General features: G+C 42.8%; 1 protein-coding gene across 2 annotated transcripts in view; it reads right to left on the reverse strand.

Annotated features, from left to right (window-relative positions):
• Positions 1-12,580, reverse strand: part of si:dkey-61l1.4 (collagen alpha-1(I) chain) — a 34,541-nt gene extending 21,961 nt beyond the window's left edge. Inside the window, exons 1-6 of one of the 2 annotated variants that reach the window (XM_029637047.2) lie at positions 12,394-12,580; positions 11,355-11,489; positions 10,843-10,938; positions 4,370-4,924; positions 3,621-3,665; positions 2,397-2,516 (exon numbers count right to left, since the gene is read on the reverse strand). In XM_029637047.2, the coding sequence (XP_029492907.2) occupies positions 2,397-2,516; positions 3,621-3,665; positions 4,370-4,924; positions 10,843-10,938; positions 11,355-11,489; positions 12,394-12,573 (1,131 nt within the window). In that variant the 5' untranslated portion in view covers positions 12,574-12,580. Of the gene's footprint in view, positions 1-2,396; positions 2,517-3,620; positions 3,666-4,369; positions 4,925-7,388; positions 7,565-10,842; positions 10,939-11,354; positions 11,490-12,393 lie in introns of those variants that run through there. The other variant, XM_065011491.1, reaches the window with a different exon arrangement.
• Positions 12,581-13,256: the final 676 nt, after the last annotated feature.

Consider the following 13,256-nt stretch of genomic DNA (forward strand, 5'->3'; position numbering starts at 1 on the left):
GTCCTCAGATCCTCAAAAAGTTCTACAGCTGCACCATCGAGAGCGTCTTGGCCAGTTGCATCACTACCTGGTATGGCAACTGCTCGGCATCTGACCGTAAGGCAGTGCAAACGGCCCAGTACATCACTGGGGCCAAGCTTCCTGACAGTGGGGCAAAAAAGTATTTAGTCAGCCACCAATTGTGCAAGTTCTCCCACTTAAAAAGATGAGAGAGGCCTGTAATTTTCATCATAGGTACACTTCAACTATGAGAATGAGAAAAAAAATCCAGAAAATCACATTGTAGGATTTTTTATGAATTTATTTGCAAATTATGGTGGAAAATAAGTATTTGGTCAATAACAAAAGTTTATCTCAATACTTTGTTATATACCCTTTGTTGGCAATGACAGAGGTCAAACATTTTCTGTAATTCTTCACAAGGTTTTCACACACTGTTGCTGGTATTTTGGCCCATTCCTCCATGCAGATCTCCTCTAGAGCAGTGATGTTTTGGGGCTGTTGCTGGGCAACATGGACTTTCAACTCCCTCCAAAGATTTTCTATGGGGTTGAGATCTGGAGACTGGCTAGGCCACTCCAGGACCTTGAAATGCTTCTTACGAAGCCACTCCTTCGTTGCCCAGGTGGTGTGTTTGGGATCATTGTCATGCTGAAAGACCCAGCCACGTTTCATCTTCAATGCCCTTGCTGATGGAAGGAGGTTTTCACTCAAAATCTCACGATGCATGGCCCCATTCATTCTTTCCTTTACACGGATCAGTCGTCCTGGTCCCTTTGCAGAAAAACAGCCCCAAAGCATGATGATTCCACCCCCATGCTTCACAGTAGGTATGGTGTTCTTTGGATGCAACTCAGCATTCTTTGTCCTCCAAACACGACGAGTTGAGTTTTTACCAAAAAGTTCTATTTTGGTTTCATCTGACCATATGACATTCTCCCAATCTTCTTCTGGATCATACAAATGCTCTCTAGCAAACTTCAGACGGGCCTGGACATGTACTGGCTTAAGCAGGGCGACACGTCTGGCACTGCAGGATTTGAGTCCCTGGTGGCGTAGTGTGTTACTGATGGTAGGCTTTGTTACTTTGGTCCCAGCTCTCTGCAGGTCATTCACTAGGTCCCCCCGTGTGGTTCTGGGATTTTTGCTCACCGTTCTTGTGATCATTTTGACCCCACAGGGTGAGATCTTGCATGGAGCCCCAGATCGAGGGAGATTATCAGTGGTCTTGTATGTCTTCCATTTCCTAATAATTGCTCCCACAGTTGATTTCTTCAAACCAAGCTGATTACCTATTGCAGATTCAGTCTTCCCAGCCTGGTACAGGTCTACAATTTTGTTTCTGGTGTCTTTTGACAGCTCTTTGGTCTTGGCCATAGTGGAGTTTGGAGTGTGACTGTTTGAGGTTGTGGACAGGTGTCTTTTATACTGATAACAAGTTCAAACAGGTGCCATTAATACAGGTAACGAGTGGAGGACAGAGGAGCCTCTTAAAGAAGAAGTTACAGGTTTGTGAGAGCCAGAAATCTTGCTTGTTTGTAGGTGACTAAATACTTATTTTCCACCATAATTTGCAAATAAATTAATAAAAATCATACATTCTGGATTTTTTCCCCTAATTTTGTTTGTCATAGTTGAAGTGTACCTATGATGACAATTACAGGCCTCTCTCATCTTTGTAAGTGGGAGAACTTGCACAATTGGTGGCTGACTAAATACTTTTTTGCCCCACTGTATATAATAGGCGGTGTCAGAGGAAGGCCCGAAAAAATGTCAAAGACTCAATTCACCCCAGTTATAGACCGTTCTCTCTGCTACCGCACGGCAAGCGGTACCGGAGCGGCAAGTCTATGTCCAAAAAGGCTCCAGCTTCTACCCCCAAGCCCCCCCTCCTTTGTTTTTACACTGCTGCTACTCGTTGATTATTATCTATGCATAGTCACTTTACAAATTACCTCGACCAACCTGTACCCCTGCACATTGACTCTGTACTGGTACCCCCTGTTATTGTTATGTACATTTCTTATGTTACTTTTTGATTGATTTTATTTTTATTTTTACTTTCGTTTATTTAGTAAATATTTTATTAACTCTATTTCTTGAACTGCATTGTTGGTTAAGTAAGCAAGTTGCTTGTAAGTAAGCATTTCACGGTAAGGTCTACCTACACCTGTTGTATCCGGCGAATGTGACAAATACAATTTGATTTGATTTGATTTGAACCAAGGCAGTGGGCGGTGGTGGCTGCTGCTCTACTGTATAGCCTCCAAAAGCATAGCCAGGTGAACTGGGAGATCAAGTTATTCTTTGACAACACAGCAAAACAAAACACAAAAACTGCATTGTTACAATAAGTTTTATAATACTCCCAGGCAGGCTGACAGAACGAATCTCACCCTGAAGTCAGTCCAATCCTCCTGGGAGTTCCTCCACAGGTAGAGGGTGGGTAGGCCTGGAGGACCTGGGAGGCCTGTCTCACCTCTCCTGCCCTCCTGCCCTCTGACACCCTGAGATCCCTAGGAAAGCAGAGATAAGAGAGCAGTCTATGACAGTGAGTGATGGTCAACCAGTGGTGGAAAAAGTACCCAATTGTAATACTTGAGCAAAAGTAAAGATACCTTTAATAGATTATTACTCAAGTAAAAGTCACACAGTGAAATACTACAGGAGAAAAAGTCTAATAGTGTTTGGTTTTAAATGTACTTAAGTATCAAAAGTCAATGTAATTGCTAAAATATACTTAAGTATTGAAAGGAAACGTATAAATCATTTCAAATTCCTTATGTTAAACAAACCCGACGGCATAATTTTCTTTTATATATTTTTTTATGGATAGCCAGGGGCACACGCCAACACTCAGACATAATTTACAAGCAAAGCATTTGTGTTTAGTGAGTCCGCCAGATCAGAGGCAGTAGAGATGACCAGGGGTGTTCTCTTGATAAGTGCGTGAATTGGACCATTTTCCTGTCCTGCTAGGCATGCAAAATGTAATGAGTACTTTTGGGTGTCAGGTAAAATGTATGGAGTAAAAAGTACATTATTTTCCTTAGGTAACTAGTGAAGTAAAAGTCATCAAATATATAAATAATAAAGTAATGTACAGACACCCAAAAAAATGACTTAAAGTAGAACTTTAAAGTATTTTTTACTTTAGTACTTTACACCACTGTGATCAACAAAGTACAAGTCTCAACAGGTACAGATGTAGCATCTTAATTTGATCACCCTGTTGCAGAACTGTTCTGCAATGCAGGAAATATAAAACAGTGTATTTGAGGTTCAAAAATGCTTCTGAAGTTTGTAATTTCCACTTTGAAACTTCAGACGATTTTCCCTTATGAAAAATGTATCAACCCCTACAAAAATCTTAATTAATTATAATCCACATAATAATTCAAATTTCCTGTTGCTGCAGGATTATTTTACTGCTGTAGAAAAGGGCTGAAATTAAGATCCTTAATCTGTATAGAACCAACACACACACTGAAAAAACGAATTCACGTACTGTACTTACCATAAAAATGACATCCATAAGTCATTTGGGGTTTACTCATCATTCAGCAGCATTACTGAAACATTTTCAAAACAATTATTTCACCAGTGATCTATTCCCTTACCATGTCTCCCTTGAACCCAATATAGCCTTCTTTGCCAGCACATCCCTGTAAACATGACAATGTGGTGAACATAGGGACAGATATTTACAGGAAGTTATAATAATACTGGAACAACAGGCAAAGATCACAGTTTGGCAATAAGAAGTTAAAGATGATGCAACAGAGTGGCAAAGTGTACATTTTGGTCTGCAGTAGCATATTACTGCCACATCTTTTTGAGATGTTTATTTTCTCTCCTGTAATTTTGTAGAATGCATATGAATCAGTCTGTGTCCATGTCATATGGGTAGATTTAACCACAGCGTTTGTACAGTATTTCCGTAACCTGTACTTATAAGCAATAAAAAATCAAAAGATTAAAGGGAGGTTTTTTTGCATTAAGTGAGCTGCAGTGGGGAATAGTTGAATTCAAATTAAAGACATTTATTAAACCACTGATGTTTTAATTTTCCAATAGAGACAAAGATATCATTGTTTTACAAGAAAACCATAGCTGAATAAACCCATGAAGACATACAGTACTTCTCATGAGGAACAAATGGATGACTATTCTCTATTCTAAGACACCCACTGATATGTCAGTGTATTCTGCTTCCTGTCTCTGTAAAATCATGTGTTCAGAAAATCACTTTGGTTTTATGAAATCACTGACTTTGATTCTATGTGGCGTGTAAGTCCTGATGAGTTTTGAAAACAAATATCTCTATGAGCATTTCTAACTCTAAAAACTGTCCTTAAGAGATTCTTACTTGTTCTCCTGGAGGGCCAACTGGCCCTGGAGGGCCACTCAGGAGCCTGTAAATCTTGTTGTCAGATCCGACTATGACATCACCCTCACTGGGTGCCACTGTCAGTAAGCCTGTGTGATCAGAACCAGCCTGTCCGACCCCCTCACTGTTCCCCTGGCCCTTCTGTGTGAGAGAGCCACTACTAATCCTTCCCTGCTCCACTGCTGACCCCGCAGGAGGCAACAGGTTCTCCTCCAAGAGCACACTTGGGTCAGGGTGACCAGATTGGGATGGGCTCTTCTGGTCAGAGCCTTTCCTTTGGAAACTGGGGGAGGGGCCGGTGGAGTCCAGGTCGATGATGTCATGTTGTGGTTTGTCTTCTGCATCTGTGGTGATGTTCTCATCCAAGGCAGTTACTGTATAGGGGGAATTGCTGCCACGGGTACCTGTATCCGTGTGATGTAGGGTGAAGATAGAGGGGTCTGCCTCATCAACTCCCACAAACCCATTCCCTTGTTGTTGTAGGGTGGCTGCATGCTGGGAGATAGGAGACTTGCCTTCTGGGAGGGAGGGATCCTACAAAGAGAGAAAGAGAAAACTATGGTTAATGGTTGCAGCCACATACAGTAACCAGATCCCTCTGAAACAGAGTGTCTAGAATGATCACTGACCCACAACAGACACATCTCTATCAAACAGTTCCATCAAATTAACTACAACAAATTACTGAAACAGCTTTAAATAGGTAGACATTTCCACAATTACATGTTCCTTTTTTCACCTCAACATAAAAGGTGCATACAGATGTAGGATCTTAATTTGATCACTCTTTTGTTGCTGAGATTTTTCCAGCAGAAAACGCAAACTTATACTGTATTTGAGTTTTAAAAAGGCTTTAAAGTTTGTAATGACCATTATTTATAATCCACATAATAATTCACATTTCCTGTTGCTGCAGGATTATTTTTCTGCTGTAGTAAAGTGACTCAAATTAAGATCCTACATCTGTAATATAAAAAACAGTACTCGTCGTTTTTTATTATAAACAATGCGGTGCATCACTTACATAAGTATAAAAATTGGTTATTAAGTCTGGGCCTAATGACCACGAACTTCAAAGAGAAGCTGGGATTACATTAGAGAGATAACTGCACCCAGGTGAGTTGCAGAGCTTCAGTCCACCTCACACTGGCCTCTCCTACAGCAGACAATGAGCCTTTATATGTAATAAGCTAGCATTGCCTCTCTCTCTCTCTCTCTCTCTCTCTCTCTCTCTCTCTCTCTCTCTCTCTCTCTCAGCGACATCTCTCTTAGATGAGCGGATACTTGATCTCCCTGGGCCTGAAACTATTTGTCCAACTAATCTCCTCAACCTCCCTATAGCTCTGCCTTTCATCCCCAGGCTGAGCCCTAGAATGGAAGCACTGTATTGGAGGAGGAGGCAGAGGACTAACAGAACGAGACTGCTAGTGAGAGCCTTGCACACGTCAGGCACAATCTTACTTTAGGAGGTTTGATGCCGTATGGAAACACTAAGGGAAAATACACTGTTAACATCTGACAGAGACACCATACTTGTCCCACTGCCAGTGGCTGCAGCAGTGAGTGAGTAGGGTCTGGGGGTCTACGTCTGGGGGTCTTGTGTCTGGGTTTCTGTGTCTGGGCTGGAGCTCTGCTCTACAGTGTGAACTGGAGGTGAGCATGTGGCCAGGGAATACAGTATTCTGTAGTCCAGACTCTTTGATCTCTGAAGTGGGCAATAATGGATCCCTGGTATTCATCTCAGCATAATACAGTTCATACTTTACACACATTGATTATAAAGTCAGAAATCAGGCATGTATCTCTAAACACATCCTGCCAGATAGACACACAAAGAATTAGAAATCCATCAAATACAATGAACTTTTCCAATAGTGCAAACAAACATAAAACGTTGCTGACAGATCATTTGTGTAATAGCTAAACATATTTAACATATAAATGAAACATAAACTATCTAGCTATTTGTATGCTTCCTGAACAATGGTTGACTGATGAGATGAGTGCATCATTCCTGTATCATGTAGCAGTGAGGTTTGAATGGGGATCGGTGCATTCTGCAGTCAGGAAATGGTTTCATTAGGGGGATGACGTGTAGCTGACAAGGTCATCGCTACGGGTCAGACTGGAAGATGTAAACAAAGACCATGTCACCCAGAGACCTTAGTATGAAAGAGCACCATGTGAAAGACTCCTGAAGGAAGGTCCAGCTCACTGGTCCCCAGGCAGGGGGGAATCTGTATCCAGCGGGTTGACCTAACAGTACATTATGATGGAGGACCATAAATCAAAGGCTTAGACACAGGCATGAGGATGATCTTCACCGGCCATATGTCTAAAAATGCAGCTGGGCAAATACACTCCATCATCCCCAGCTTTATATAGTCATCAGAGATGTTACGAGGACGTGTCCTGTAGTAGAATTATTAGAGCGGGAATATTTACAGATGAGTAAAAAGGGTAAAAAAAAAAAAAGAGTAAAAAAAATTACACATGATGTAATACTGTTGTTGTCACATTCTATTTTTAGGATAGATAACTACAGATTACAGAATTTCTGATGTTCTACAAGGCCATAAGAACACTTTTGTTTATTAAGGATGTACCCACATGTGCTGGCAATGAAGAACCTTGCTTCATATGGATCTGTTTAGAGGAGTCTCTGTCTTCTGGCTAAAGTATAATACCCCATGATGAACTAAATAACAGCAAAGAACATCTTTATATGGAAAAAACAAGCATGTAAATGTCTATCATAGAGGTAGAGTAAACAAACCATGGGCTAATAACCAGGATGAACATACATACACTGTGCTACAGAACATCAACACAATCACAACAGTGGGATTCCTAAGCAGTTCTGTATTTATCACCTGGGGACAATAGTGTTACTGTAGTGAGCACAGCAGCAAATGTATGTCTACAACCTGATCATCACAACTACGAACTAGTTAGTGAATTCTGCCTACAGTATCTAAATGGTCTGGTGGTTCCCTACCGTGTAAGATGCTCTCCATTGACCCTCCAAACACAATCCAAAGAGGAAAGAATCCAGCATTAAGCAGCCCAGTATCCAGGTAAAACACTGCATGGCTACAGTACATTACAATAGGAGAGCACCACTCCTACTACACCCCTCCTAGTCCACAGGAGTCCTCCCTGGCAAAGTATGCAGTGCTCTTTCCCAGTGCCTTCCCCGTGAGCAGGAACACATAGACACACCCTGGGCTGAGCTCCCACTCTCAGTCTCCCACCCACAGCTCGGCTTGGCTGCCTGGGATGGGGTGTGGTGGGGTGTGGCGACAGGGTAGGCTGGCTCGGTGTGGTGGGGTGGTGTGGGATGGAGTGTGGTGGGGTAGGATGGGTTAGCTGGGTGGGGTAGGATGGGATGGGGTGTGGTTGAATGGGGTAGCTAGGTGGGTGGGATGGGATATTGTGGTGTGGGGTGCTGGGCGTGCGGGCAGGCAGGGTAGGATGGGGTGTGGTGGGATGGGGTGGTGTGGGGTGGCTGTGTGGGTGGGTGGGTGGATGGATGGATGGTTGATTGGGGTGCGGTGTGGGATGGCTGGGTGGGGTAGAATGTGATGGGGTTTGGTGGGATGGGGTGGGGTGGCTGGTTGGGTGGGTGGGGTGTGGTGGGTGACTGGGTGGGATGAGGTGTAGTGGTGTGGGGTGTTGTGGTGTTGTGGGTGGCTGGGTGGGGTAGGGTAGGATGGGGTGTGGTGGGATAGGGTGTGCCAGGCTAAGCCAGGGGACAAGAGGATGGATACCCATCACCTCATCACTCTATCTCGGCTGCTGAGGCCCAGGTGGATCTTAGGACTTCCACCACTAGACTTCCTGTACTTAGTGATATGAATGTATGCACTAATGTTGTATGATTAAACATACCAAGCTGTGAATGAGATAACTTGGTAGTAAAATAGGAAGGAGCACACACATACTGTAGCTGGTAAAGATACTTCAGAGCTGTTGAAATGGCACAGAGGCCACAGAGGCAGATGTAATATATAAAAAACCACAGCTATGATCAGCTAATGATCTGACAGAGGCTAATTTGATTGAAGAAAACGATTAAGCTGGAGACCTACAGCATTCAGAATCAAAGCAGCAGTGACCACAAGGAGGGATTATGGGTATTAATGAGAAACCATGGCAATAGCATAAACCAAGGGAAACCACTACAGAATACGCTTTACTTAAGAGTGGGAAAAATCTCTTGAGGTTTCCCCCATTTTCACTAGACTGGAGACATAAGAGGAAAATCCCTTAGCAAATGAACTTGCATCAGTACCATCACCAATCTACACAGGCTTGCTAACTGCTCCCAGAGCCTCTGTCTATGGAATAAGCTGCTGTCTACACTTACCACATCGAGGCCAGGCCGCAGTATATGGCATGTGGTTTCCATTAAAACATAAGGTGAGAGAACACATTTTTCTCATGTACATTTTAGCAAGGGTGTGAATAGAGATGGGAGACAATAGGCTAGTAATAAAGCAACCCTTTTTTCAGCGTCTCCCTCTCTTCTCATATCTTTTTTTATTTGGCTAACTAAATTATAGCCCAGTGAATATGATTACAAGTTTCAGTGGTCTGAGGTCAAAGTCGCAGATGATAGACTAGAACTGCCAATGTGGACGAGAGATGAGAACACAGAGCTGTGTGATACAGTACCAGCTCAGAACAGAACTCCCACAAGCCTGGGCCATAATTACTCTGCTCACTAGTGAGGTACAGTTGCTTGGCAACCATGAGTCATGACTGCTTCTTTCTTGTTCCTCCCTTTTGCCATTTCAATGATGTGACTTACAGTATAAGCTACCATAGGTGGATGCATGCAGTACAGCGACAAACCTGTGGATGAATGTCCCAATCTCATATGCTGGTAGATGGCAGAACAGTCAATAAATGTTATTTGGAACCTGCTACTTGGGATACAATGTAATAAAACACCACATAAGGTTGTGAGTCATGAGGTTGTGGTTTGCGTGAAATAGTTGGCAAGTTGTAAATGGTATTGCTCTTGGGCTGATGTCTGATCTAGATTTTGCCTTGACTTGTGCTAAATGGCCCTTGCAAACTCACCTTTTATTCTATTTCCCTTTGTAAAGTAATCATCTAATGGTGGTTCATTAGCAGGTTAACCTATGCATTAGTGACAGTATGGACATCAGATCAACAGTCCTCTCACTTTCACTTTCAGCACAGACGTTGTAAGGTAATGGATAATGGAAATAGACCTTATCTGATCCTAAGTTTCAGTACTTGTGAATTATGATCCAGAGGCTCTTCGGCACCTTCTGTGGCCCATATCGCTCATCTTAAAAGGAGAGAGTGAGTACACATCCTGTGAGTGTATTATGGGGGTCAGACAAGAAAAATGTTGAATCATTTGACCTCTCAACAAGTGAAGTGGAGCCCACAAGGCCGACTGCAAGTCTTAACACTTTGAGATGAAGATACAACTCAGTACTTCCCCCCATTTAGTGGTTGACTGATGATCTAAGACAGGTATGGACTGGTGAAACTATCATTGTCATACCAAAGGTATGTTACTTTGGGCATTTGAGGACTTTCAGTTCAGTTCAATAAAAAAGTGAAAACCCTTAATGCACTTCTCAAACATCCTGTGTACGTAAAACAGATGAACAAAGACCATTTAAACAGAGCATCATCAAGTCTAGAACTGCCACGGACAACCAGATTTCAATAAAGCAAAGAAATGTCAACTTGAACATAACAATAATGAGGAAAACGTCTTGTCCAATGTTTAAATAACAAGTATACACTGAAGTGTATACTAATGCTGAAGTATGCACTTGGTCTTTTTAAGCCTATAGTAAAGAGCCTGCGCGGTGGGTAATGACGTTTGAGGACAGCTGGTAAAAGTACTCTGGATGTATTTGTGAGCTGCAGTCTAGTGTGTGAGACCCAGGGCCAGGGCAGCCCCTTATCCCTCCCTGACGGGGCATTTGTCAAAGCCAGCGCCGCTTTCAGCACACACACACAGCTCTGAAGTGGCCGGCGCTGAACCAGGCTTGTTCCCAGTACTCTAGTGAATCACAGCCTTCCCCATTAGGAAAATAAAACTAGGGGTTTATGAGGACAAATGAGAAATCAGTGGAATTTCCTCACCTCACCTCCATCAATGATACACTTCCCAGATTGTTCAGGCAATATCTCTAACCAACCACTACATCTGTCACTTATTTGCCTTCAATTGTGTCGTAAGCATAGATTACTACAACTGTTACTACTGGTACACTGGAACACTGTACAAAGCACATGTAAGGGACCCATTATCCCCTAATGCACTATAATTCAAAAGAGATTAAAGACTTTAAAACCAGGCAAATCAGTGGCTTTTGTCTAAATTGGGCTGACTCACATGGCTTTACATCACCTACTGTACATGACAATGGAATTATCTCCCTATCAAAGGTACTCACCATGACAGCATCCCCTTTATCTGTGGAACTCTCTCTGGAACTCCCTGTACTGTTTGTCAAGTCATCGAGCAGGTCACCAGAGGACAACTCGGCATCCTAAAATATTAAGAAATTAAAAATTAAAGGGCAGTAGATGTAAAAGAATAGATCTAAATGGCATACTGCATAATGGGGCGGCAGCGTAGCCTAGTGGTTAGAGCGTTGGACCAGTAACCGGAAGGTTGCGAGTTCAAACCCCCGAGCTGACAAGGTACAAATCTGTCGTTCTGCCCCTGAACAGGCAGTTAACCCACTGTTCCCAGGCCGTCATTGAAAATAAGAATGTGTTCTTAACTGACTTGCCTGGTTAAATAAAGGTAAAATTAAAATTAAATAATATATTGTCTCATTTTAATCGCAGTATAAATTACATACATATATATTGTCTTATTTTATTATTATTATTATTATATTTCATAAAAAATATCTTGATATTTCAGAGAGGACTGCAAAGTTCTGTAGTTAGTTAGTACCTGGTGTGTGTGGGGTGTTCTTGAGGAGCGTGGAGCTTTGGGGGCCGTTCCATCACACATAGGGAGGTGGAGGTTACATTGGTGTCTGGCTGCGTCGGGGTCACCCATTACAAAGGTCATCTGTCTCAGAGCACCCTGAGACAGACAGACAGGTAGAAACCTGAAACACTGTTGCTGAAAGGTGAGGAGATCCCTCAGACACACAGTAAGGAAGGCTTCACCTTCCACTTTCCACCCAGCCTAATTACTTACAACAGCCACAGTATAAAGTACTGGATTATCTCACTGATCTAAGTGAGATTTCTTTAGGACAGGTCAATTGGACAGGCAGCTAAGTGTAAATACCCATGGATATCCAACCCTGACCGTGAAGTTCCCATGCCATCCCTTCCAACGAGCCCATCCAGCTCTTCATCCCCAACCTTTAGTCTTTGCAGTACAGTAGGCTGACATCATCCAGATAATTTGTCAGTACAGTGATAGTAATATAGGAACTGACTAGAGCCAATAAGATATGGCAACCAGACCCTGCCTGTGTCCGTCCGTGATGAATTGGCACCGAGAGTAACGGCTCTGGATTCAATTAAAGTGAAGAGAAGCTGGTTTCAGGAGAATCAGTAAATTCTCTCTGGGAGGATTAATGAGCAGGCAGAGAATGACCAGATTCCCTAAAACAATTTCTGTTTACATTTTGTCACATAACTTAAGATGACAAATATTATTGTATGAATGAATTAGAAAAATACATTTTGGATTTATGATATATAGTATTACAACTGCAGAAAACCAATAGCAAATTAAGTGAAATCATTCTCAGCGAGTAAGTCAAGCTGACAACTGCCTAGTAATTGGTGACGGGACATTAACTTCTCTCTACTGCCATCGAGTGGCAGGCACCTTCTCTCTGAACATATCTAGTGCTTGAAATCATGAGGAATAGAAAAATATTCAGATTACTATTTATTATATACCGTTACATTACTAGTGAATACTGTAGACGAAAGTGGGAGTGAAATTTGAGTATCCGAGAAACCCTTACCTCAAATGGAGTCTCAAAGCCCTCTATGATGCCCCCCAGCATCAGCAGACCATCAGTGGTAATGTCCTGTCCAGGGTAGGTCCAGTTCACCCTCTCCACCAGCTCACAGTCCACATAGAGGGCCAGCCAGCTGGAGGACACACCTACAGAGACCTGGTGCCACTGGCCGTCAGGCAGCATACCTACTGGGAACCTAGAGGGACAGGACGGAATGGGAGATACATTTACTTCACTTGTATTGCTTGACTTATTGTTTTTAGCTGCAAGTGGAGCAAAGCACCTCAGCTTCATTTACTATACTGTACAAAAGGTCAGAAAGACAGAATTCATCTAAACTAGGAGGTGAAACTAACAACGTACTCGTAATGTCTGTGGTGAGTGGAGACGAAGGTGACCGTGTGTGGGCTGAGACGGAGCTGCAGCTGGATGTGGCTGTAGGGACTGAGCACGGTGACCAGGCTACTCTCCTCCTGCTGAACACTACGCAGCTCCATCAGCACACTGAACTCATCTACAAACCTGGGAGGGAGCACAATATAAATAACCTAAACAAAATGTTAATTTACGTCAGTATAATATAATATAGTATGTTAATAGGAACAATACCTTGGTCCAAATGCCTGGTGTGTGGGCATTGCCAGTGTGGCGTACAGGCCAATGTGAAGAGTCGGACAATTCTGGGTCCCCACAGATAAGGATACATTAGTGGTGTTGACGGCCAGCTGGGACAGGTGCTCCAACACGTTCACCTTCTCTGTAAGAAGAACAGGACAAGACAGCAGCCATTCACTACATCTCTTTCACTACTGAGTACCCTGGCCGACATGACAGATTGAACAGCGTTTCCATCCGGGTCTCATTCT

The sequence above is a fragment of the Oncorhynchus nerka genome, linkage group LG27 (assembly GCF_034236695.1).
Source record: "Oncorhynchus nerka isolate Pitt River linkage group LG27, Oner_Uvic_2.0, whole genome shotgun sequence".
In the NCBI taxonomy this organism is placed as follows: domain Eukaryota; kingdom Metazoa; phylum Chordata; class Actinopteri; order Salmoniformes; family Salmonidae; genus Oncorhynchus; species Oncorhynchus nerka.